Consider the following 23339-nt stretch of genomic DNA (forward strand, 5'->3'; position numbering starts at 1 on the left):
GCCAAGAGCTGTCATGCCAAGAGCTGAAACCAAAAAGAGGCATAAGATAGAACACTTGTCTTCCAGGGCATCCGTAGGGGAAGCAACATGGAAATAGGATAAACTCTTTCTAGATTGCAGAGACAAATAACACTTCAGTAAATAAAAGTATTGCATTGATGTTTTGATTGTAACGGGATAAAAGTTTCAGAAATCATTCTTTCTGAATAACCAAAGCCTTTTAAAAACCAATCTTATTTCAAATAGTGCATAGTTATTTAAATAATGAATAAAGTGATATCTGGTACTCCTTTTTAATCATCTGGGAAGTTTTGGTAAGACAGAGTCCTACTAAAAAACCCAAATAACCAGAACTCCTAATTCTAAACCTACTTCCTCCACGAATTTGATGGGTTCTCTTGTTTCAGACTCTTACCTGTTAATGAGGAATGATACTACCTTGCCATCTTATTCAGAAATGCACAAAACCAGACATCTGATAAGAAAGCATCTACATACACAATTATTTAAAATATGAGTTTGGTAAGTGTTAGTCTTCAAGGAGTTCCATTGTAGCTTTATTTCTAAACAATTGGAAAGACCCCAAAAATTCAACAGAAGGGTATTACCTAAATAAGTTATGGTACCAATCTACAATGAAGTGCTCTGTAGACATTTAGAGATGATATTTGTAATAATTAATAACTCAGAAAATTTTCACAGTCCACTGTTACATGAAAAAAGTAGAATAAAAAAATAATAATCTGGTAGGGAATAGAGAACAGTAATCTTCTATGGGTAATATGATTATGGATCATTTCTATTTTTAAATTTCTTTTGGTACTTTTAAATGTTTTCCAGATTTTGTACAACACAGGAAACCTTTTTTTAAAGCCAGCATGTGAATGCTTCAGCTTTGCCGATATCATACACAAATAAACAGAATAAAATCATCCTATCATCTAGTTAAACAAGGAAAATGAATATTAACCTTGTTGTTTCGGGTCTCTCCAGACATACTTTGACATTTGATTCAAGGGAAAATATTGCAGATTTCTCAACTTTCCACTTGTAGAACTTTTTCCTTGAGAAATTCATGTAACAACAAAATATCCTGGTGGGAAAAAAATCCAGTGACCTGACTGTTTTGTCTACCTAATGACAAATCTCCCAAGGTTTCTAAATACACTTGAACTCCTTTTTAAACATTGGGATCACTTCTCTAAGAAACGAAGTTGGAAATATGATCTAATTAACAAACATCAATCTTAAAGATTAAAAATGGAAAATTCCTAACTTACCCCAAAACTACTGTCAGAAAAATAAAAGATCTTTATACAATTACATTTTAAATAGCTCTGAGGATTACACTTTTTTAAAAAAACAGTTATCTTATTGCAGTAATACCAAAATATGAGATTACCAAATACTCCTTAAATGTGTATTTATATGTGCATACACACATACACATATATACTACCTACAATGATGTGTGGAAGTATTTGTTTGATAGCCTGACATTGTATGTACAGGGCACCCGACTGGATTTTTAACCCTCTCTCATTGCATGAATCATTATCAAGTTAATTGCACTGAATCAATTAACAGGGACACATCGAGCAACTGCTGCGTTGATCTAGACTTTTCTCCTCCATTCCTCTCTGACTGCAAAGCCAACAGAATCCAAAAAAAAAAAAAAAAAAGCACCACCAAGATTTGCTTCCTGCTCTGTCACCTCTCCTTTACCTAGGCTCGTTTCCCAAGGAGAACAGTCAACCTTCTCTGTGTGTCAGTCATACAAGTCTTTAAAATAGAGATCATGTGACAGTTCTTTTGAAATGCCCCAGTGCCATCCCCCTGCACCTTGAGGGACCCTTTAGAGTCCTTACCAAGGCTGGCACAGTTCTCAGATGATAATGTACCCAGGAATGGAATCTCCTGGGGAACTGATCAGTATGCAGATTTTAGTTGGGGTGGGCTTGGGGAAGGGCTCAACATGACATTCTGCCTTCCTAACTAGCACCCACCAGGAGAGGAAGCTGGTGCTGTGGGTCCTATGAGTGAGGAGCTCTTCACCTCCTCTGGGAGAGCCTTCGCTGGGTTTCATTCTTCCCTGGCTTGGAACGCTCTCTGGCCCGGGACCTGTCAGCTAGGACAAGGGCTCTTTGGCCCAGCTTTAGCTTCTGGCCCTGGGCCTCACAGCCACATTTGGCAAATTCAAACCCGTCCCAGTGAGGTTGAAGCGAGGATGACAGAGACACATCAACAAGAAGGAAAGAAGAACATTTTCATCACATCTCTTTACATGTGGGCCCGTTACCAAGTTACAGTGTGAATTCATTACTCATCCATTATTAATGCAACAACTGTCTTGTGAATAGCATAAATATACTATATTGTCTCTTTTTTGTTAAAATATTAATTTGTTAAGTGCAAACATTAAAATTATAGGATGATCACCCACATGCTATCCTGTGGATTTATTTCAGCTTACCCAGGGAGCAATTCCCCTGCTTAATTAGCACAACCACCATGAGCCTGTCCCCCTCTGGAGCACCCTGCCTCCCTGCTTCCCATCCCCTGCCCCACCTCTAGTAAAATACCCAGTATATGTATTCCCTCATGGTGAGTAAATAAACTCAGCATTTTCTTTTTCTTTTTCTAAAACTTCTGTTGGTCTTGGTTTTATTCTTTGACAACCCAGGAGCCATAACATCAGAAGCATCTCACCTCTCTTCACTCTTGAGAGGCCTTGGCCTGAATCACATTCCTCAGTGCTTCCTACATTTCCCAGTCTCCATATAACGCTGTGAGTCATTTCGTCAGAAAGGTTTTCCCCAAGGACCTCTAGCTAAGGTAAATGCTCTCCTCCTCCATCACCACATTATTCTCTCCTAGCAGGTACCCCAATCTACGGTTATACGTTTGTTTACTGAGCTGCTGTCTCTCTCCCCTATTCCCCTGGACACCCAACTCCACCATGGCCAGGGATGCAGACTGTTCATCAGTGAATCTCCAGTACCTAGCCCACATGCCTATGTCTCTGTCCTATTATCTCCTTCCTGCTTTTAATAATAATAATAAAATAATTGTAGCTAGATGATAAGAGTTGTGGGTCCTGGCGAGTAGTTTATCTGCAATAAATATGGTACTATAGTTATATATAACTATCACTTTAAGAAAAGCAGAGATTCTTTTGGAAGTAACTTGCTTAAAGGAACACTAAACCTCTTGCCTGGCTAAGTTGTAGTGATAACTTAGTTTATAGTTTAAGATGAAAGGCAAGTTGGTTTCCAATATATTTCTCCTTTTCTCCTTTCCTTTTGCCAAATGGTCACTGTTTTGTGATGTTCTTTCAACTCCTCAGGTACACAACTTACTCACATTTTGATACTGGAGCAATATAAATAAAACTGTACAAAGTAATTTGTGCAACTTTAAGCATTGTAGCCAAGGTCAACCATCTTAACTTTCTGGAGAAAAAGTTGCACAGATACTTAGGCACAATCCGTGCTGATTTATTGTCTTTAACTGAAGTTTGTCATCTTGACAACGTGCTTATTTCCTATGGCAAATCAGCAAACAAAACGTGTTCCATTCAGAGATATGACCTTATGGACAACATCTCCCTCTCATATCTGGACACCACATATATGGGTCTGAGCTATCGAAGATGGTAGCCCCACGGGGCTGTAGACACTTGAAGTGTAGATACTCCGAAGTAGGATGTTCTAGAAAGGCAAAATAGATACCAGATTTTGAAAACTTAATATGAAAAAAAGATTGTAAAATATCTACTAGTGTTTTTACTAGTGATTACATGTTGAAATGATAAAGTTATGGATGTGTTGGCGTAAGTGAAATATATTCAAGTTAATTTTACCTGTTTCTTTTTATTTTTTAATGTGGCTACTGAGAAACTTAAAATTACATATGTGGCTCATCGGTATGGCTCACGTTTTTCTATTGCATAATGTGGACACCGATGTTCATTTATCTGAACTTACGAAACCATGTAAGGTGGAAAAATGATAGAACCAATATACTTTCCTTCAGTCTTGGCTAGAAAATGTATCTGAAGCCAGAGGTCTTAGCTGGCAGATGCACAAGGAAGCCCAGGAAGGCTGAAAAGACTGACATGGGTGCTTTCAGAAGACAAGAGCCAGCGATGATACCTTGGGAGATAAACACAGAACTCAGAGTGAGAGGCTTTCTTATCTGATTTTTAGAGATGAAGACATCTCAGAGGGATTATGTAACTGGTCAAGGCCACAGTGGGAGGCCTGAGAGGGAAAATGTCTATTCTGTTAAGAAGTTGATATGATCTCAGTTTCCTTATTTTCTGAAACTGAAAACAGAGGTGAAATAAATAACTTACAGTGAAAGTCTGTTATGATTAAAAAGTCTAGGCAGGGGCCAGATATATACTTTGTAGAACAAAAATGCTCTGGGCACCATGTGCTTTCACTGATCTTGGAAAATCTTTTACTCCATGGTGGATGGACACTTTTTGGCTGAAGGCCACAGCATGAGTATGGTCAGATGCACACGGATGAAGGACCACAGGGCATTTGCAAGCCAGACAGCTCTGTTGTTGGAATCGGACACTGAATTTGAGGGTTTTCATCAATTGTAATATTTGACAAAGTTATCCTTACTCATAGTTAACACTAGACAGTTAAGGCTGTGCTCTCCATAACAGGGAAATTTTATAAGGGAAATGCAAAGACAGATTTCATTTAATTCAGTTTTTCCAAGGATCATGTCTGAAAGCAAACTAGTTACTATAAGCCCAGAGAAATGCTCAAGGAGGAAGGCCCGCCTCAGAGAGGTTGAGGAGGCTGAGAGAGAAAGCTGGTGGCTTTGCTGTTGTTGGCCTTGACCCCCACCTCATCTAATGGAAGTCAGAATGTTTGGAGGAAATGGGCAGTGGGAGGGTCTGGAGGAGGGTGGCCCTGAGAAGACAAAAGGAAACATGTTTGGGGCCCTCCATCCTCCCAAACCATTACGACGTAAGTCTATTCTAATGGGAAAAAATTCTCCTGGGAGCCACAGAATTACTTTGTTCTTTTTTTTCCTCCCAGGGCAGAACAGCTCCGATCTGTGAGCAATGAGGTGAAATGGAGGGGGTGGGGCAGGCTGAGTGATGACAGAGGAGGCTTTTATTTCCCTAAACTTCTCATTCACATGGTCTCCCCATGGGTGATAATAGAAGACACATAGAAATCATAGAAAAACAATGAGAAGGGGATTGGGTATAAAATGAGTATGTGTAAAATGATTAAAAGCATAAGATGGAGGGGGAAATCTACAAAAAAAGGCAAAAAAAACCAAAACAAAACAAAACAAAAAACCCAACCCCAGACAGACTTAGACTCCAAAAAGGACTCCTAGAGTAGTCACTGAAATTAAAATTTAATGAATAAAAATAATTATAGTTAACATTTATTGAATGATTACTCTGTGACAGGCATGGTAAAGTATGCGTTATGTGTATCAAATCACTGAATCCTCATAAAATCCTGAGCTCTGTCTCTTACTTCCATTTTAAGATAAAAAAAATTGAGACAAAAAATGTAGAAGCTGGTAATGAATGGATCTGGGGTTATAAACCCAGTTGAACGGTTCCATCCAGAGTTCTTTTTCATTACTGAAAATTACAATAGATTGAACAATCTACTGAAACTTACAAACAGCAGAAGAGAGAATTAGAAATTGAAAGAAAGATGTGAGGCAGCTTCACAGACATGGGAGAAGCAGCGCCTGGGACAGAAGCGGGATATGCTACCCCTGGGTCTCAAGTCCATCTGATGATTGGTCTCATGGCGAGGCTGGGTGAACCTCTGCACTTCTAACCAAGTTCTTCTGTGAGGAGAAGAGAAGTTATGCAATGGCTCCCATCGCCCACGGGTTAAAGATGTGCCCCACAGGGGTTAATACCCTCCATCTAAAGGACAGCAGGGAGCCATGAGTGGAGTCTAGAGAAACCATAGACTGTTTCATGTGCAAAGTCTGTGGTCAAGCTGGCAGCTGGGGTAAGCCAGTGGCCATAGCCCACGAGCAAGGTGGGGCCCAGAGGATCCGAGTGGCATATGAAAGGTCTCCGTTAAAAGAAGTTAGGAGAATTGGAAGAGAAGACGAGAAAGTCCAGGATGCATCCTAAGAATGCCAGGAGTAGAGATAGCTGGAAAGGAGAAGTATAAAAAGGGGATATCTGAGAATTTTGAAGATTTGATGAAAAATATAGACTCTCAGATTAAATATCCACTGAGTAGGATTCATAAGAAATACATGGGCACAGGTAATTTTAATAACATGATTAAAAAATCTTGACCTAATTGAGATATATATATCTATCTTTGAAGCCAGAATATCATCTCTATCATAATTTCATAAAAAAAAAAGATTAACTAGAAAAATCTCCCCATGTTTGGAAATTAAGAAATAAGTATCTAAATAACCCATAGGGTGAAGAAATCAATTAGAAAGGATGCTGAACATAATTATGCTAAAATAGTGCTTGTTAAAATGTGTGTGTGTAGTTAAAGCAGTATTTGGGGGAAGGTTTTTAGCCTCAAATGCATTTGAAAGATTCAAAGTTGCTTATGTAAAGTCAAAATACAAAATTCAACCAGTTTGCTATATCTTTGATAGTTAGGCTATTAAATTTTGAAAAAAAAAAAACATTTACAATTGTACTGAAAATATCTGAAAAATTAAAGAAACAGAAAACTCTAAAACATAGTGAAAAGTGAAAGCCCTAAATAAACAGACCCATAAATGAATACAAACAGACCTATATATGAATGAGTGATTGGTACACATGTTTGCAGATATACAGTGCAAAACACTGAGGGAAAGAATGCATTGTTTAATAAATAATGTTGGAACAATTTGTCATCTATATGGAAAAAGATAAAATCATATCCCTTAAGTAGAAAAACAATTCCAGGATTAAGAGTCCCAAATGTAAAAGAGTTAAATCGTAAAACTTTCTTTTTTTTTTTTTTAAGGTCAGAGAACATTTTTATACTCTCAGGGAAGAAAAGGATTACTTCAACAAGACACAAAACACAAAATATCAAGAAAACATGGATTGGTTTGAGAGTCTAGTGAAAAACAACGTTGTATGTTAAGGCACCAGTAACTAAATGAAAAGATAAACCAGAGAATGGAATGAAATCTTTGCTGCACACTTAAATGGCAAAAGTTTGGCATCCAAATACATAAATAACTCCTAATTATTAGCAACGAAAAGGGCAAGGCCACAAGAGATCAAAGGGTTGTCCATGCAATTCACCCGGAGGTAAATCTAAACTGCCAATTAAAACATGAAAAGATCCACAAACTCACTAGTCAAAACAGGATCCTATTTTGTACTCATGAACATCTAAACACACCAAATTTTGCTGAGGATGTAGGGAAACAGGTGCAACTCTTTTGGAGTCCATTTCACAATTCCTAATACAATTTAAAATATGCTTTCTCTCATAGCCCTCTTTGAATCCTGTGTAGGAATTCACAATCTAGTTGTCACAATGGCACCTATACAAAGATGTTACATTCCAACTTCCCCAAACAAGACCATGGAAACAAACTTCCTGTGTTTAGGGGGATGGAAAAATAAACTGTGCTTTATTTACATCCATATGTATGTGCATGAATCACATCTATATGTATCAACATGGATGAAATCCAAAACCGTTATATTGATTGATGCAAGCAAGCTCCAAAAGGTACCTATTAATGTGAAACCATTCATTGCATTTGAAGGACCACAAAACAATAGTATTTATTTTTCACCGTGACTAACACACACACACACGCGCACACACACACAGTGTGTGTAAATACAAAACCATGCACAAAAGAGGGGGCAAAGAATGTGTGTATGACTTTTTGCATTCATATACTGTTTTCCCTAAAGGGAGAGATGTTACTCTTATGTAACTTAATGTTGCTGTTACGTTACTTTTTGTTTGTTTGGAATGTTTCCCAGTTCAACTTACTTTTTCTTAAAATTTAAAATGAAATCAGTCGAGAAAGCATCCTCCCTAAAATGTAGCTGTTACTCAGCTTCTGATAGTTGCTTGCTGCATTTCTGCTGTCTGGAATTTTAAGGCAAAAAGAGGAAGTAGAAGCCGTGTTTCAGACATGAACTTCACCTTCTGCAGCTATCAGAGAAGGAGCTCTCTCTAGCCCATCTCCCAGATCTATGGCCTGAGGCAACAAGCAATGCGCCTCCCAGTTTCAGGTTGACCAGCTGGGCCTGGGAATAGCGATAAACCTGAGGATGCACTGAGCAGCCAGGCCTGGAACCACAGAGGGATTTCACTGACGGGACTTCAGAACAAATTGTGTGGGTGTACAGTTCCACCCTGTCTGAACTCAGAATGTGGGGTCAACACCACTACTACCTCCCTGGTTTGAGAAATCGCTAAAGTACAATTGCAGAAATTGAAAGCAAAATATGTTCTTAAGGAGCGCAGCCCCAAGATGATAGATACGATGGCCCAAAGGCTAAATTTAGCCTGCACATGTACATTATTTGGCCCTGTGTTTGTTCAGCACTTTACAAAAAAAACAAAAAACAAAAAACCCACAAAAAACCACTGTGTGTTTTGCAAAGTTTTGACTTATTTGCTAACATCTAGAGTTTGAGAGATTTCTAATAGAAATTGGATCCATCCACTCCCCACCCCACCCCCCTTCTCTCCTGAAGAAAGCAGGGATTCTGGCATTGCTGAGCCTGAATTCTAGAATGCCAACAAATGGTTGGCCCTGAAGACGGCCCCCCACCCCACAGCCTGACTCATTCATTATCTCACCTGCTGGCCCCTCCAGGGCTTTCAACTCCCTCATTTTACAGAGGAGAAACCTGAGGCTCAGAGAGGTCAAGTGCCCTGTCCAGCACCAGAGTTACCTTGTGGAGGGAGGCATGCTGGCATCCTCTCGACCAGTGACCGGTTAACTTATGATTCCTTTTCTCTACACACATTTCATGGTTTCTAATGACAATTTTTATATAATTCAGCCGGTGCAATGGAAATGATCATTCTCATCAATTTTAACAAGAACTTGCTTCAAGCAATGATAAAAATAATACAATGGGTTAATTGTATTATCAGCAAGAAGGCATCAAGATTTGGCCAAACTCAAGACAAAAAAAAAAGTTACATGTAAAAAGTAATAAGGGAATATGACAATATAATTAAAAATTGGCATAATTAGAGTTTGTATGATCACAGAGCATCACTTTTCCAGGCTGATCTTTATGTACCCCTCATTTCCCAACACTTCCCCTACCTCTCCTCTTCTTTGGAGTCTAGAAGGATGTGCAAACCCTGCTCAGGACCTCTGCCCTGGCCTTCCCACAACATATACTTTCTTTAGGTTTTTTGCTTGTTGTATTTACTTGCTCTTGGATTAAAGTTGGTAGATAATCTACACCGACTTGGATGAGTTTAATATACCATGCCCAGAAGTATTGAGTTGGGCATTCCTAGTCTATGCAAAGGGCATTTTTGTTGGAACCAGCTACATGAAGAGATTACATGGATTACAAAATCCCTTAGAATGTAAAACACTCAATAACCTGAATGTAAATTGACAGGGAGATGGTTCAATTGACTTTGGCATATTCATATACTGTGGAAAATCATGCAACAGGGCAAAAAGAAAAAGAGGTGAATGTATCTCACATACTAACACGGACAGATCCATAGGTTGCAAAAGGATGCATATAACATGGTATCGATTATGTTAAAAAAACACCAACACAACCATATGTTGTTTGTGGGTCTATTTGTGTGTACCTAAATGCAGAGAAAATGTCCAGAAAGAAACATGAAGTGGTGAGTGGATGACCTTTGTTTAGATGGGAAGGGGGAGAAGAATAAGGATGCTCAAAGAGGGTTTTAGCTTCATCTTTCATGTCTTAATTTAAAAGAAAAAGTACTTAGATTACATATGGTCATAACACATATTTGTGTGACTGTTGACTTCCAATTATAGTCTCAATCATGAAGTTGTAAAACTGCTCATCTTTGGAAATGAAACTTATGCTACACCAATCCCCAATTAACTTTTTAAGTGTATAAATCACAGACTCATCTGACAAGTTAAATTTTACTCTCACAAGTTCAAATCAAGTAAGTCAACTAGGAGTTATAATAGTTTGGGGGACACCCAATTTATCTTTGCAAAGAATAAGAAATATGGAGTGCATTTAAATGAATCTGGGATCTTTCAAATTATGAATCAAAATCAAAGTGACAGATTGCTTAATTCATCCTAACATGAGTTTTATTTCTAAGGTGCTAATAAGTTTTCAGTGATGGCATTAGCTTTTCCCAACAATAGTGATGAACACTGGAGTGTGAGTTTTGACAAGGGGGAAACCGAGCCCCAGAGAGGTCAGAGTTCAGTGTGAGGTGACATCTAGGAAATGTCCCAGCCCTCCATGCTTTCTGCCAGGCTAGGCTGCCTGCTCTGATTCACCAGTATGACATAGCATGTCTCTGTAGCTGGTGTTCTCATCCTTAACCATTATCTCAGACCTATGTCTGTATCTATCTATCTATCTATCTATCTATCTATCTATCTATCTACCTACCTACCATCTATCTACCTACTATCTATCTATCTATCATTTATCTATCCATCCATCCATCCATCCATCTATCCATCCATCTATCCATCTGTCCATCTATCATCTACCTCTGGAGGCCTTTCCGCAGGATCCCTGACTCAGAGGGAACCAGACAAGCTTGCTCCTCTCCTCTTCCACCGGCCTTCCTCCAGCGCATTCCACCTGTTACCCGGGCATGCCCGCCTGCACGCATCCCCATGCCGCCCGCCCAGGCACCGGCGTGGAGCCCAAAGTCACGCACGCACCGGGCAGGGGCTCAAAGCCTGAGCCCCGCGGGTGGGGCCCGCGCGTTCCCGGGCCGAGGGGCTGGGTGTCGCCCGTCGCTCACCTTGCCTGTCGTGGGCGCCGCCGCCAGGAGCACCAGCAGGAGCGGCAGTAGCAGCGCGGGCGGCCTGGGCGCCGTCCCGGGGCTCATGGTGGGCGCCCGCTCAGAGCCCCGGCGTGTCCAGTGACCCGCAGGCTCTGCGGCCACCGCGTCCCTTGCGCGACGCGGGTTGGGGAGCCTGGCTGTGAAGCTCGCCTCGCCAGCCCGCCCGGGGCGGGTTTTGTAGGGCTCAGCCACGCCGTCCGTCCCTCCCCACTGTTTTTGACTGTGGCTCCAAGGGAGGGAAGAAGTGGCTTAGGTCCCGCCCTCGTCCCCCCTCCCCTTCAACTCACCAGGCAATGTCCCTCCGACCTGGGCATCGTGCCCAGCGGGCGAGAAAAAAAAAAACTGTGCGCTGCGGGGCAGGTGGGCGCGGATCCAGGGTAAGGGGTTAGGAGAGGATGCTCCCAAGGTCCCGGGGCCGAGGCGGGGCCGGGGGGCGCGGGTCGGAGGTGGGGAATTTGGGGGTGTGCGCTGGGGAGGCGGCTGAGCGGGGCGGGGGGGAGTGGCCAGCGGCGGTGCCCAGATTAAGCGGGAGGCGCGCCGGGCGTCCGCACTCGAGCGGCCCAGCCTGCTGCCGGCTCCCGCGGTGGTGCCATCGCGCCGCTCTCCGCTTCTCAACCCGCCGCGGACTCGCAGCCGCCGCCCTGGGCGGTGGGAGCGCCGAGACCCGGCCGCCGAGGCGCGCGTGGATTTGGACGCGGCCGAGCCGGGAGGTGCGGTGCCGCGCGCGCTGCGACCAGGCGGCTTCCGGCGCGGAGGGTGTCTCGCGAGGTAAGGCGCCCACCACCCAGTCTGGGCAATCGCTGTCCCTGGGCACCTGTCTGGGGTGGGGGTGGGGGGTGTGGGCAGTGGAGGAAGGGTGGCAACTGAGGGTGGGGCGCGCGGGGTGGCGGGCGGGGCTGGGGAGTTGGGGTCCCGGGGTCACCAGAGGAGAGCTTGTCTGGCTCCCGGGCTTGTGTGCCCGGGCTTGAACTGGGCGCTGTGTTTTGATGAATTTGGAGGCTCAAGTTATCAGCCTGGCAGTCTGGGCACTCCGGAATGCCAAGAGCAAGAGGCAGCTGAGGGGAAAGAGAAAGCCCATCCTATTCTCTGCTGCGCTGAACTGGCTTTTCAGGGTAAATCTTATCTGCGGAAATGCAGAGGAAACCAAAAGCCAACTCTGTCCAGGGTGTCTCCCTCCTGAGGGTGCCTTTCGTGGCGGTGCAGGACCTGGCTTGTTAGGGCGCTATCTTCAGAGCAGGGCTCCTGCCCTTTCTTGTGCCACTGACCACGTTGGCCCTGGGGAAACATTTAGACCCCTTTTCGGAATCATGTCATTAAATACACAAAATCACAGAATTAAATCAGAATCAGTTTTACTGGAATACAGGTATCAGTGTATTAAAGTCAGGATATCGTGACAGATGTGCGACATTATTATTGCACTAAATACCTGCAGCTAACAACAGATCTGTCAAACACCTGTAATCCCAAACTAGTGGTGACAGCAAAACTAAAATGTGACGTGGAAACACCAACAGGTGCCCTCTCAAGAGCTGCCAAAACGATTGTAGTTTGTTGCCTATATTCATAACTGCATGAAATGCTGAACTTCCAGGAAAGGTTAGTGAAAATAGACTGTACTTTTTGTTGCCGTACAAGTTCACAGACCACCTGAATTCCATCTCCACCTTAAGGACCAATCTGCAGTAGTTGGTCATCAAGTACCATGTGTGAAATATGTGCTTTGGTTACTGATTGTGGAGAATCACTTGCTCGCAATTAGAATACGGTCTATTACTATATTAGACCTACGTAGCTATGTAGGTAGGCAAAACCCTGACAGTGAATGAAGACATCTCCCCCGCTTTTTGGGTGAGTGAATTTTACTGTCTTCCCTCTGTTTTTCATGACAGCGATTGTTGACTGTGGCTATGCATTAGAATCTCCTAAGGAACCTCTAAAAACCCTGATACCCAATTCATCCCAAACCAATCACACCAGATCTTCCAATGGTAGGACTCAGGTATGTTTAGAAGTTCCCTGGAGATTCCCATTTGCGGCCAAGTTTGAGAACTACCGTTTTACATGCATATTTCAGTTAGCTGAATTGAATTAGGGCCTCTCCTTTGTGGAAAAATCAAAAGGACATATATTAAACTCTCTATTAAGACTTATGTGTGTTCAGGCCATGAATATTGCAGTGTGGGACATAGTAGCTTCTCCCTATTGACAGGGAAGCCTCTTATGGAACCTTGTCTTGTCACTCTTGTTAGATAGGACATCAGGTGCTCGGTTGATGAAATAAAAGTGTCCAAGAATTCCAAGTGTGATAATATTGCATGAACTGACATTACTTCCTAGAGGAAAAAAAGAAAAAAAAAACCCTCAATGCTAGTGCTAAATATTTTTTATTTTTGCCGAATTCCAGAAGATCTCTCAATTTTGGTTTTTAATTGCTTTTTCCTGAAACCAAGTCATTTTTACAGAAGATCAGACTTGGCTTTATTAACTTTGAACTGGGAGGCAGCAGTCAACGGCAAGTCACTTCTGATGCTGCAACACAGCAGGAAAGAACCCTGTGATGTAAACACGGTAAGGAGGAAGCAGTGGCGAAGAGCTTGGTCTCTGGGGTAGCCAATGGATTTTGAATCCTTTGCACACTTACTAGTATGAGCTAACCTCTCTGGTCTGGGGTCTTCTCTTCTGTAAAATGGGCCATAATCATAGCACCCACCGCCAGGAGTTGCAGGAATCCAGTGCAGTAATGCATTAGAAGCCCCCTGTCCAGGGTCTTCACAAAATAATCTTATCTTGGGATCTGATTCTCCAGTTGCATAAAGGAAAAGTGGGGGAACCTAATGAGAAATGGTGGCACAAGATGGAGATGCTCTTCTCAGCTCAGTAGGAAAGGGGTGATAGCCAAGCACACGCCACCTGCTCCCTTGAGGTCAACCAACTACTAAGGCATCTAGAACCTGGTTACTTGGCATTCCTGGGAGCAGTAGCTTTGGCATCCTGGAGAGCTGGTTAGAAATGCGGAGTCTCAGGTACCACCCCAGACCCATTGATTCAGAACCTGCATTCACCAAGGTCTCCAGCTGATCCTCCTCACATTAAACTTTGAGAAGTGGCTTGTCTAAAAGCCAAATTTCACCTCCCATTCCTCACCGCATTCCCCTCCCCCATACATACATTCCCTTTGGTACAGTGATGTATACTTGAAACTAATATAACATTCTAGGTCAACTATACATAAATATAAATAAAAAAGAATAGTCACACACACAAAATGTTTGGTACACTCACTAGGTGGTATTAGTAAACCAGAATTCTTGATTTTTAAAAAATAGGCTTGGGGTCAAGAGAGTTGATTTTTCCACTGTTGTTTCTCTATTTTTCTATTTTTATTTTGTTTGTTTTTTTTTCAATTTGTCTTTATTTTTTTTAGTACATCACTAGTTTTTGATATAATGTTCAATGATTCATTAGTTGCATATAACACCCAGTGCTCATCACATCACCTGCCCTCCTTAATACCCATCACCCAGTTACCCCATCCAATGTAATAAAGCAAAAGTAAAGTGGGGATGGTTCTTTTTGTCTGTACAAAGGACACAGAGACCTCTACGTTTTACACTGATGGCAGATGAGGGTTTTTGAACCAAGTGAAGTGGCCATCGCCTCTGACAAGCTCGATATTATTATTTTGCTCCTTTTTCAAAATCTCAATATCATGTCTGTCTTCTACACAGTGCTTAAATGCATAGCATTTGCTTCCCTACATGGGAGTGGAAGCCCCATGAGGGCAGGGGTCTTTTTGGAGTTCTTTACTGTTGTTGAATGAAGGGAGTTGAATGATGTAACCAATTCCCTCAGGATTCACATGGCCTCATGCTGCGCTCATCATCTAAGGATGGCGGTAGCTTTCTAGCTCGTCCCCTGCAAGTTCTCTCTGCAACTCATCTCCTAAAACATTGTCAGAGCTCTACCTAAAATAGCATGTTGTGTGGAAAAGGACAGCTTACTCTTGGAGCACTTATAAGCAGTCTCCAAATTTCAGAGGCTTACGGTAATAAGACTTTTTTCTCCCCATTTTCCTTACATTTTCATCACAGAGTGTGGGGAGGTAAGGAAGGGGAAGATGCTCTGCTTATCATAGTCACTCAGGAACCTCTTCGAAATTCCCATGCAACACATTCTCTGATCTCTTCAGAAGGGAAAGAGAATGTGCCAAATCAGAAGCTGCTCTAGCACATACTACTTATACACTCACATTTCATTGGCCACACTTCATTTTGTAAGTGACGGGGAAATGAAGTCTACCACGTGCCTGGAAAGAGAGCCGGAAATATTTGGTGAATGTTAGTAATGCCTATCACTTACATCACCCTGCTTGCTTATTTTAAAGCATCCAGAAACCCTTCTTTGTCTACTTTACGGCTAATTTTACACTACTTAGAATAGAATAGGGTGGTCCCAAATCAACTTTTTGTACTGTATGTTACTTTTCTGGATTACAAGGCCTTCGAGGGCAGGGACAGAGGGTGATTTTTTTAACATAATAAATGCAGCACAAAAATTAATTTACTGCACTGTAATTTCTGTACCAAGAACAGTACCTATTTAAAGTACACAATCCAAGATGCATTCATCCTGTGAAACCATGATACAGATCATGATACAGAGCTTTTCTCTCATTTCTTGCCCCTTGGTAGTCCATCTCTCTTTAATCCTGTTCCCAGGCAAACATGGATCTGCTTTCTGTCACTGTAGATTACTTGGTGTTTTCTAGAATTTTATATACATGGAATCAAACAGTATGTGCCCTTCTGTGTCTGGCTTCTTTGACTCAGCGGAATGATGCTGAAACCCATCCATGTCGTGTGTAACAGTGGTTTGTTTCTACTGCTGAGTCGGGTTCCATTGTAAGGATAGCAGCTTTTTAAATGTCATTTACCAGTGGTTGGACATGTGATTTGTTTCCAGTTTGGGGACTATTATAAATAAAGCTGCTCTGAATATTTTTGTATAAGGCTTTGTGTGGACACCTGTTTCCATTCTCTTGAATATATACCTAGAAGTGAAATGGCTAGATGTATGTTTAATTATAAAAGAAACCGTTTTCCAAAGGAGTTATATCGCTCTACATTCTCATCGGCAATGTATGGGAGTTCCAGTTTCTCCATATATTTGTGGTGCATTCTTTTGGTATCCTCAATGTTTTTAATTTTATTGTAATAGTTATACAGTGGTATGTTGGTGTGCTTTTCATTTGCCTGATAACTAATGATGTTGAATATCTTTTCATGTACTTATTAACCATTCATAGAACTTCTTTTGTGATGTGACTGTTCAAATGTATTCCCCATTTAAAAAAAAACATTGATTGTTTCTCTTCTTACTGTTGAGTTATAATAGTTATTTATATATTCTGGATACAATATCCTTGCCAGATATATTTACTATGAATATTTTCTCCCATTCTCTGGCTCATCTTTTCATTTCTTTATTGGCGTCTTTTTAAAGCAGATATTTTTCTTTTAATGAAGCCTAATTTATCAATGTTTTCTTATTTGGTTTGTGCTTTTCTTGTTATCTGAGTAATCTTCACTTACACTAAGGTTACAAAGATTTCACCTATGTTTTCTTCTTCGGTAGTATTTTTACGGTTTAAGTCAATGATCCATTTTAAGTTAATTTAGGAGTATGGTGTGAAGCAAGGATCTATTTTAAATTTTCCTTTCTGTATTGTTATCCAGTTGTTCCAGCACCATTCACTGAAAAGATTTCTCTTTCTCCACTAAATTGTCTTAGCACCTTCATAGAAAACCAATTAATCATCTATATTTGGGTCTTTTTTTTTTTTTTTTTAAGATTTTATTTATTTATTTGAGAGAGGTGAGCAAGAGAAAGCATGAGTGGGGGCAAAGGGAGAGGGAGAAGCAGGCTCCCTGCTGAGCTGGGAGACCGATGTGGGACTCAATCCCAGGACCCTGAGATCATGACCTGAGCCGAAGGCAGATGCTTAACCAACTGAGCCACCCAGGTGCCCCTGGGTCTTTTGTTTGTTTGTTCCCCTGATGGACATGTCTCTTCTTTCACCAATACCGCATTTCTTTATTACTATAGCTTTAGAGCAAGTCTTGAAATCAGGGTATGTAAGTTTTCCAACTTTGTTGTTGTTATTTTAAAAAATAGCTTATGCTATCCTAGGTAATTTGAACTACATAAAGGTGGATTTGATTAGCTAATGTTGTGCTAAGGAGAGTTGTGTCTATGTTCATGAGGGATATCGATCTGTAGTTTTCTTGTAATATCCTTGCCTGTTTGGTATCTGAGTAACACTAGCCTCATAAAGTGAGTTGTCCAGCATTCTCTCTTCTGTCTTCTATAAGATTATGTGAAGAATTGGTATCATTTCTTCCTTAAATATTTGATAGAATTCACTAGTGAAGCCAGCTGACCCTGGAGCTTTCCTTGTGGAAGGTTTTGAATGACTTAATTAATTAATCATGAATTTAATTGATATAGGCTAGACAGATTTTCTATTGCTTCCTGTGTCAGTTTGGATAATATTCATCTTTCATGAAATGTGTTCATTTTTTATACATTGTCAAATTTATTGGTATATAAGTGTTCAGAAGATTCTGTAATGATCATTTTAATACCTGTAGATCTGTAATGTTTTCCCCTTTGTCATTTCTGACATGGGTAATTTCTCAAGTAGATCCATTTTATTTACCCTTTCAAAAAACTGAAGAACTAACTTAGAATTTCTTTCATTTTTCTCTATTGCTTGAGTGCTTTCTCTTTTACTGAGTTCCTTTTCTACCTTCATGATTCCTTAGCCTTTACTTCAGGATTAATTTATTCTTCTTTTCCTAGTTTTCTAAATAGGGGCTTAGATCATTGATTTTAGACTTTTCTTCTTTCCTACTATGAACACTTATAGGTATATTTTCTTTCTCTGAGCTGGGTAAGTTGTATCCCATACATTTTGATATGCTGTTTATCGTTCAGTTCAAAATATTGTCTTTGACCCATGGGTTATTTGGAGTGTGTTGATTTCCAAATATTTGGGAATTTCCTAGATGGTTTATGGTTGAGTTCGGATTCAGTTCTCTGCAAGATTTCAGTCTTTTGAAATCTAGAGACTTGTTTTATAGTCCAGTGTATGGTCTGTCTTGGTGAACACACAACATCCATTTAGAAAGTATATATTTTGCAGTTGTTGAGTGTAGTGTTTATATATATGTATATAAATTAGGGCAAGGTGGTTGATGGTGTTGTTCAGATCTTCTGTATCTTGACTAATATTTTCTACCTTGTTCTATCAGTTACCAAGAGAAGCATTAGTCTCCAACTATGTTTGAGAATTTATTTATTTCTTCTTTTAGTTTTTCAGTTTTTACTTCAGGTATTTTGGTGTTCTGCTATGAAGCCCATATATTTATAATATTTATATAGCTTTCTGGTATATTAACTTTTTGATCATAATTGTGTATTCAAATCTATTTTATGTGCTGTTGGCAAAGCCAGTCTGTCTTTCTTATGTGTACTGTTTGTATGGATATCTTTTCCTAGCCTTTGCTTGCAGTCTATTTGTGTCTTTTTATTTAAAGTGTACATCTTACAGCACATAGTTGGCTTTTTTTTTTAATCCAGTATGACAATCTTTGCCTTTTAATAGGAATTTCTAGTCTGTTTTCATGTAAAGCAGTTGATATGGCCATATTTTTAAAAAAGATTTTATTTATTTATTTGACCAAGAGAGACACAGCGAGAGAGGGAACACAAGCAGGGGGAGTGGGAGAGGGAGAAACAGGCTTCCCGCGGAGCAGGGAGCCCAATGCGGGGCTCCATCCCAGGACCCTGGGATCATGACCTGAGCCGAAGTCAGACGCTTAGTGACTGAGCCACTCAGGTGCCCTGATATGGCCATATTTAGGTCTGCCATTTCTCCATTTCTTTTCTATCTGTCTCATCTATTTTTTGTCCCTTTCTTTCTTTTTGCCATTCTTTTGTGTTATTCATTTTTAGTATTCCATTTTAATTTTTCTTTGGCTTCTAGTTACATCTTTTTGCATTGTTTTTAGTGTTTACTTTAGTGATTACAATATATGTCTTTAACTTTTCCCAATCCCCTTAAAAGTAATATTTTATTATTTCAGGTAAATCAAATTCATTTTTGTATCTACAGTGCCTAGCATGGTATTTGATACCAAATGGGAGATTGATAGATATTTCTTGGATGAACAAAGTCATAGGTATTTATTTATGTTGTACCAAAAATACATGGAATTGACTCCAGAAAAAATTTTTTGGTTAATGCTGGGCAAGTTAAGTGAAAATCACTTCAAATTTTAAACATTATTGTATTTTTAGTGGATTTGAATTTACAAATCTTGTTATTTTCATATATAATCAAGATTCTATGTATTATTTTATTTTCTGTATGCTTGATATTTTTGTTCTAAAACATATAGACCTCTTCCTATCTTTAATTTCTGAAGTTTCAAAAAAATCTCACTTTCAAATTTTAGAACGGGAGACAGTCTTACTTTAACAGTGGAATTCTGTATGATTTTGTGAAACTTCCGGCTGTTAATTGTCTTGGCCACTCTGCCCGCATGACATCCTCATCCAATACCCAGCACATTGCCTTGGCTTTGCGCTGTTATTTACTGATGTGTAATGTCCACAGTGAAACACTGAATGTGTTCTTATGGTCTGTAGCAGATTATAGGATGGCCTAGCTCTGAAGCCCAGGTTTGAGGGATGCCCTTAAGATGTTCCTTAGGTTCTAGAGTGGCAGAAGCATTCCTAGAGGAGTCTAGCTCCAGGACTTGCCCAAAGGGGAGACCCAGTAGGAGATCCTGAGTTTCTAGGAGCCAGCTCCTGGCAGAAGCAAGACAGATGGACACTCGGCAGAAGATGCGAACGCAGCCAGAGGAAAAGGAGGTAGTTAAGCTTTCCTCAGAAAGGGTCTAAGAGTTTCATGAGTACTGTGCTCCTTCTCACCAAGACAAAGCTTTCCTCCTATTTTGGAACCAATTCCATGTTCACCCCAGTATTTTTGTTTAACTTTCAAGATCGTTTGGACACTTTGGTGAACTCTCCTTCTTTTTTGGCCTACGCAGCCGCCTTAGATGCTTGGATATTTGACTTCTCTACATTCTAGTTAGAAATGGTGCCTTTTAAGATCTCCAACCATCCTATAGCAGTTTCCAGACATTAAGACCTTCCCACAAGAATTCAAGTTTCCTGGGATTCACAGGAAACGAATGTCTTTGGGTCCTAGCGCACCACTGCATTCAGCACTGAGTGTCCTTGTTGTTGCTATGTTGGGGGCTAAGAGTCGTTCTTCCTGGACACGCATCCCTGAAGCTCACCCAGGAATTTTCATGAACTTTGGAGTTGTGTAGTGTAATAGTCAATAGGGAAAGCTTTGGCGTTTGGATCCTGGGTGTGCCACTTACTGCCCGTGTGACTTACTTGTAATCACATTACTTACCTCATAGGGTGACTGTGGCGGCTGCGGCATTGAGTTAAGCCCTTAGCTGTGCTTAGCACCTAGGTGGCCCTCTGGAGATGCCGCTCATTATACTTCCTTGTGGTGGGGATGGTGGTGACGATGGTGATGATGAAGAGGAGGAAGGAAAGGAAGGCAGAAGAAGAGAAGGAGGTCTAAGAAGAGTAATGGGGTGGGGGTGGGGAGAGCTGCAGCAGTTACCACAGAAGGGGCTGGTTTTCTGGTTGGTGACACCAAATGCCAACCTTTTCCTGGTGTCCTCTAAGAGTCAACTTAAGTTGACTCGGTGACTATCTGCTAACCGAAGATTCATCCCCCTCCATAATTTCTCTCTCCTCGTGTTTAAAAGGTACTTTAGAGGGACTCTCATAGCTTATTCCTCTTTTCATTTCCCCAGATCTTCCTGCCTCCTCAGATCAATCTTGCCCTCTCTCTGAGTTCTTTCCAGGCTTGCTCTAGTTCCCAATTTTCTAACCTTTTTCTAATATAGTATATACGGGAGCTCTTTTGCTCCTACAAGGAATTAGGAAGGAAGGAAACAAACATTTCTCGAGCCACTGTGCCAGGCATTATGCTGGGTGCTAATTTAGACTCCTGTAATTTCACATGCTGAGAAGTCAGGGGTTAAGAGGAGTTACATACTTGCTTGGGGTTCTGCTGCTAAGTGATCAAGATCTAAACACAAGTCTTTCTAACTCCAGAGACTGTTTTTATCCCTAACATGAGAGCACATGGTACCAGGAGTAGAAGGCAGAGTGTATCTGTGGAGGAGGGGAGAAGTCACTGAAGGTAGACATTAGCCTCACAGTGGGCCCTGCCTGCTGGGATTGTAGGGTGTTACTTCCAGAGCTCAACACAAAGGCAGTTCCCAGAGGTCTGAAAGTTCCAGAGAATTCATACAGAGTCACCCCAGTCCTGCCCCGAGGGGAAAATCACAGACCAAGAACAACCTGGGGGATTACTGTTTTTGGCAAGAGACATACAGCATTCTGAGTCAAGAATGTCATTCTTGGGCACCTGGGTGGCTCAGTCGTTAAGCGTCTGCCTTCAGCTCAGGTCATGATCCTGGGGTCCTGGGATCGAGTCCCACATCGGGCTCCCTGCTCAGCGGGAAGCCTGTTTCTCCCTCTCCCACTCCCCCTGCTTGTGTTCCCTCTCTTGCTGTCTCTCTCTCTGTCAAATAAATAAAAATTAAAAAAAAAAATCTTTAAAAAGAATGTCATTCTTAACTTAGAGGTAAAGGGACCATCTGGTTTTGAAAATCAATTGTATATTTTTGGAACATATATCACCTCCATGTGGTTTTCGAGTGGTGACATTATTATGGTTATTGTCAACTTTTCTGTTGATATTCAGAGGAGTTCTCAAGGAGAAAATGATAATAAAAGCCTATGTTGGCAGAGTAGTAGGTTAGCTGAGATATGGTCCAATTGGCTCTGGATTAGCAAACTGAACTCCAAGGTCAACTAAAGACTCCATAGCACTCTCAAACAATTCAACTGAACCTGGAGGGGGGGGGGCAAGGTGGGGGTGGGCTTGGTCATAATCCAACAACATTCTGGTCAAGTTGGAACTGAGTCATTCTCAAGAATTTACTTGAGTAGTTCTCAAAGTTTTCCCATGTTGCTTCTCAGAGAACAACATGGAGCTGCAACCACATTCCAGTGGTCCATGGACCACCCAGATTCATGACCTGCTTTAAAAACCTTGTGATATTTGTTGAGATTGAGTGTTTTTGCTAAAAAGCTCAAACCAACCTGAACTCTTTGAAAGTCTGAAGGTAGAGTCAATCTAAGAATATGGGATTTTCAAAGGACCAAAACCAAATAATCAGCTTGAATGTTGAGGAAAGGTCAGATCATCTCTTAACAGGGAAAGTGTAAACCTCAAAGGGAGATATCCAGCCACCAAGGTGGACAGAGCATGTCATTCTTCTCCTGGAAGCACTATCCTTCTATCTTTTGAGGCCTTTTGCTTATTTCTTTGCAAAGATGAGCCTTTAGGAATTCTATTTAGAAAAGATAAAGGCATATTCAAACAGGTGTTCAGACCACAAAAAAATTTTTTTTTGCCTTGGAAAGAGAGTCTTCAGATAGCTCAGTGTCAGAAGGTCAAAGGAAAGAACATGTAGATGTTAAGTTAATAGGAATTTATTTCACTGAAAGAACAAAAATGTTATTATTAAGAAGAGGTTAAAGACTTAATGTTCCTTGGAAAGAAAAAAGACATTGTACTTATACTACTTTTTTGTGACTGGAAGATTTTAATACTCAGTCTCCTGCAATCTGGTCCTCTAATCTTGGCCATTGCCCGCCCCATCCCCCAATCGATGAGAACCCAAGCAGGGTGTATTTCTTTTCAAGATTGGGTTTCAGAGAAAACAAATTCCTCATAGTAGAAATAATGATTTGGAAGATCTCAGATCTTGTTCCCAGACATAGTATTTGGAAAACATCAAGTGGAGACTCATAAGGAATCCCAGGGGAATTGGAGTCCAGGAACTTTCATAAAGGAGTGAAGAAAAAGAAGAACCAGCCCAGGGAGTTGGAGGAAGAGAAGCTGATGACATTTACTGAATATACATGCTAGAAATGACTGAAATAAGTAGAGGCTGGGAAAGAGCCTGGGCACCTTACTTGGGTTGTGGAGTGAAACCTGTGTCGAAGGTCCAGAGTGCTTATGTTCCACCTCTGGCAGAACCTCCAAGAGAGCTTCCGTTGGGGTGTCCTAGCCTTGGGACCAGCTGCAGGGATGGGGCAATGCTTTTCATCAGATTTTGCTGGACAGGTCAGTTTGCTCAGGTAAAGGGAACAAACTATAAGCTTGCA

At 41.1% G+C, this 23339-nt stretch overlaps 2 protein-coding genes across 2 annotated transcripts in view; one reads left to right on the forward strand and one right to left on the reverse strand.

The window, feature by feature from the left end:
* The window catches only part of COL4A3 (collagen type IV alpha 3 chain), a 123290-nt gene extending 112096 nt beyond the window's left edge, over positions 1-11194 (reverse strand). Inside the window, exon 1 of the mRNA XM_032400990.1 lies at positions 10959-11194. Coding sequence (XP_032256881.1) covers positions 10959-11045 — 87 coding nt within the window. The 5' untranslated portion in view covers positions 11046-11194. The remainder of the gene's footprint in view (positions 1-10958) is intronic.
* A 346-nt stretch (positions 11195-11540) lies between these two features.
* The window catches only part of COL4A4 (collagen type IV alpha 4 chain), a 120993-nt gene continuing 109194 nt past the window's right edge, over positions 11541-23339 (forward strand). The window contains exons 1-2 of the mRNA XM_032401003.1: positions 11541-11768; positions 13454-13571. The gene's annotated coding sequence lies outside the window, so the exon portion shown is untranslated. The remainder of the gene's footprint in view (positions 11769-13453; positions 13572-23339) is intronic.

Source organism: Phoca vitulina, unplaced genomic scaffold (genome assembly GCF_004348235.1).
Source record: "Phoca vitulina isolate PV1807 unplaced genomic scaffold, GSC_HSeal_1.0 scaffold1, whole genome shotgun sequence".
Classification (NCBI taxonomy): Eukaryota; Metazoa; Chordata; class Mammalia; order Carnivora; family Phocidae; genus Phoca; species Phoca vitulina.